Source organism: Chaetura pelagica, unplaced genomic scaffold (genome assembly GCF_000747805.2).
Source record: "Chaetura pelagica isolate M959 unplaced genomic scaffold, ChaPel_1.0 scaffold16, whole genome shotgun sequence".
In the NCBI taxonomy this organism is placed as follows: Eukaryota; Metazoa; Chordata; class Aves; order Apodiformes; family Apodidae; genus Chaetura; species Chaetura pelagica.
In genome coordinates, this window is record NW_009953721.1 from 264,751 (window position 1) to 268,111 (window position 3,361).

The following is a 3,361-nucleotide window of genomic DNA, read 5'->3' on the forward strand; positions in this document are numbered from 1 at the left end:
GTTTTACAGCGGTTTTACCCAAGCCTGCCTCGCTTTGGTCGGTTTCTGATTTCGGGGAAAGGGAAGGGGGAGGGAAACGCCTGGCTTCAGTTCAGGAAACGCTCGGGAGGTGGCGAGTGCCGCCAGGCCGCCCCGTTCCCCCTCCGGTGCCCGGGGAGACCCGGAGCGGGGAGCCAGGAGCGCCCGGCAGTGCGGGACCTGGGCGGGGAGGCGGCCCAGCCCCGTCCGGCCTCTCGCTGGGGGTACCACGTTTTAACCACGTGTGTAGAAACAGGTCCTTGCATTGTGTACCGTCTTCCTCCATCCCTTCTCCTCCCTCTCTGCTTCTCTTCGAGGGAAACTGAATCCAAACAGTGCGATGTCGAGAGCGCGAATGTCCATGAATCCCATCTGAATAAATGTCTATATTAATGAATTATTAACTCAGCCTCTCATGACCTTAAAACTGGAATGAGGAGACGCCTAGGGCAAGAAGGAAAGCTGCTGAATCCTTTATCGGACTCCTGTCAGAGGTAACCGACCATTTGTCTTCCCCAGATCAGGAGAATTAATTAATATGAAAGGCAAAGTTTTTAATTGTATGTCAAACGAAATCAGATAGGGCGCCCCCGATATATTCTCTTCCTAAAAGGGGTTTAGCTCCCTTTTCTACCTCCAGCCTAAAATTAAACTTATGACTTTCAAAAAAAAGACGGGCATCCTTCCTAAGGGTTATTTATAAAACTAAAAACAAACAAAAAGAAACCAAAAGGAAAAAAAAAAAAAAGCAGGGAAAATGATGAATTTGGGTAGTTAATTTATCGATCTTGGCTCCTCTTCGCGCTTGTTTTATTTTAGAGGTCATTAATCAATGAAGAAAAACACCATGGTGTTCCCCCTTTGCATTTAATACACTTACCCTCCTTATTTATTTCTTTTGAACAAATTCCTAGCAAATATTCACCAATCGATTCGTGGGCGATGGATTTTTATAAAGGTTTGATCGCTTTCTAAGCAGTCAATGTGATTTGTTTCAGTGCTTGTCCTCTAAATCATGAAAAGGCCTGAGAGAAGGGGAAGGAGGAGGCAGTAGTTTAAAACTCTTTTCTTTTTTCTGCATCTTTACACACAGAAGTCACATTCAGTATGAAAAATAATAATAATAATAAAAAATTTAGAAAGCAACAACCAAGAAACAGCAAGCAACAGACGGCAGATAAACTCGGTGGAGACAAAAGGGACGCGCACAAACGGCTCTGCCTGGGGAGGCGAGACCCGGGGTCAGGGTTGGCTAAAGCAATCCCAGGGAGGGGCAGGTTCAGGGGTCGGGAGCCCTGCTCGCAGATGTGCTAGTTCTGCTCTAGAAAAAGCAGAGAAAGAAAAGATGATCAAGGGCAATCAAACACTTATACTATTGGCATTGCTGATGTACTTGTGCCAGAGGTTTTTGGCAATAGGTATAAAGGAGAGATTAATAGACCTATCAGGATATGAGAATTATAATTAGTGGAGTATATGAAGACAATGAATGTATTATTTATAATGTAGTTTTTCTGTGAAAAATGTCTGAAAGATGTGTTTGTTGGTAGGTCCCAGTTGGAGTCTGTGAGGGTTGAATTTAGTTTGATCCTTCCTGATTCAGGCAGTGGGGTATGGGGAAAGATGTGCTGGTTGCAGCAGTAGCTGGACTCTGTCTGCGGGACCTGCTCCCTCTTGCCCTTCGCCTGTGCCGGGGTCTTCCCCTGCCCGCCCGGCCCTGAGGACGGGAAAAGGCGTCGAGCCTTGTATTACTTCCTTCCTCTCTCCCCTGGTTAGGCTGTGTCCCAAACTGCCAGGAAAGTCCATAAATTTTATTCTGCCACCTTGGTCTCTCGAAGCGCTACTTTTCTAGCTGTAAAGAAACCCTCACAGCAACAGATTGAAGTCCTCCTAATACGAACCCGCATGCAGTATTTCTGTTAACAGAAACTCAAGGCAAGTGCAGATATTGGCAATGTACTTAAGTCCATTAGCTAGGAGCTTTCCCCCACTTCTTCACGTTTTGCTAGCGTGAAACGAATTTTAGACATTGCTGCCACTAAAAGCAGTTAAGTATTTTTTTTAATTGTCCAGTAAGGAAAACAACAGTAACGCAGAGGTGCACATTTTTTTTAAAATTTAAGAATCAGAGAGAGTCGAATAAAATTGTGCCCAAGAAGGAGGTGGCCAAGGACGAGACACCGTATTGTCAAAATACGGACACCCAAGCGCTCCCGTTCGCAGACGCAGGTCCCCTGCAGCGCGCTGTGCGCACGCTGGTGACTGTACGAGCAAGACTCCCACCCTGCACCTCTGCCCTTCAGCTGAACGGCCGTATTTCAGAACTTCAGAAAAGTGGATTAATTGAGCGGAAGGGCTGAAAATTCATTATATGTTGTACAATGGAATTGATCAAAGACATAAAGAAGGTTTTTATAGCTAGTATTTATAACCCATAAAAATCGAGGGTTTTTTCCTACTCATGTTTGCCTTTAACTTAGGTGTTATCAATCTATACAGCAGATGACTGATGACCTTGTCAAAATGACGCCAGTCAAAACATTTTTTTGCCCCAGCCCCGTTCAAATTTTTGTTAAAATGTCCTGCCTTAGACACAGACAAAGTCTAAACAGCAGCAGCTTTCCCAGGCTCTGCGAGAATGAAGGGTGGGAAAGAAGTAAACTAGAAACGGGGTGGGGGGGAATTGCAAAAACTGATTACACGGGAACATGTTACGTTTGTAAGTCTGCATTTGAGGCAGCGTGGCACCTGACAGTGGGTGCTTTTTTGACACTAGAGAGATGTTTTGGGGATATAAACACTTTGTGTAAGTATTTTGTCTCAAATGCGTGGGATACAATGTACATGCGATATACGGAAGAGATTTTAGTTATCGTCTAGTATTTCATACGGTGTAGGAAAGAAACTAGAAAAACTTAAATACTCACTGATGCGTGAGCTCAACTACTGAGTAGCAGGGAAGAAAAAGGCAATTTTTAAGCAACGTGGAGAGAAAAGGTAGCTAGAGATGAGAAGTTTCTCTCCTCAGGTTGCATCTCTGCTTACTTCTTGCTTGTGCTGAAACAGAGGAGAGGGACCTGGTGGTGCTCGAGGGAACAAGGTCTGAGGTGGGAGAAAATCTAGTGCGATAAGTTCCCCCGTCCGTGTTGAGACCTCCTGGGGCAGGTCTCAGGTAGCCGAGGGGAACAGGAGGCAGGTCATCTCAGGAGACATGTTAAGTGAAGTAGGTGGGACAACATCAGGACAGCGAAAAGGGCCAAGGAGGGTCTCTCAAACCCACCTTAGCCCCCAAGGCGCAAAAGGCAAGAGAGGCAAGGCCATGGCTCCCGGCAGCCGGTCAGTG

General features: G+C 45.8%; 1 protein-coding gene across 1 annotated transcript in view; it reads left to right on the forward strand.

Annotated features, from left to right (window-relative positions):
• PRDM6 (PR domain containing 6) overlaps positions 1–3,361 on the forward strand; it is a 111,636-nt gene that overhangs the window by 31,146 nt on the left and 77,129 nt on the right. The window contains exons 2-3 of the mRNA XM_010000480.1: positions 10–375; positions 2,142–2,282. Of these exons, the coding sequence (XP_009998782.1) occupies positions 10–375; positions 2,142–2,282 (507 nt within the window). The remainder of the gene's footprint in view (positions 1–9; positions 376–2,141; positions 2,283–3,361) is intronic.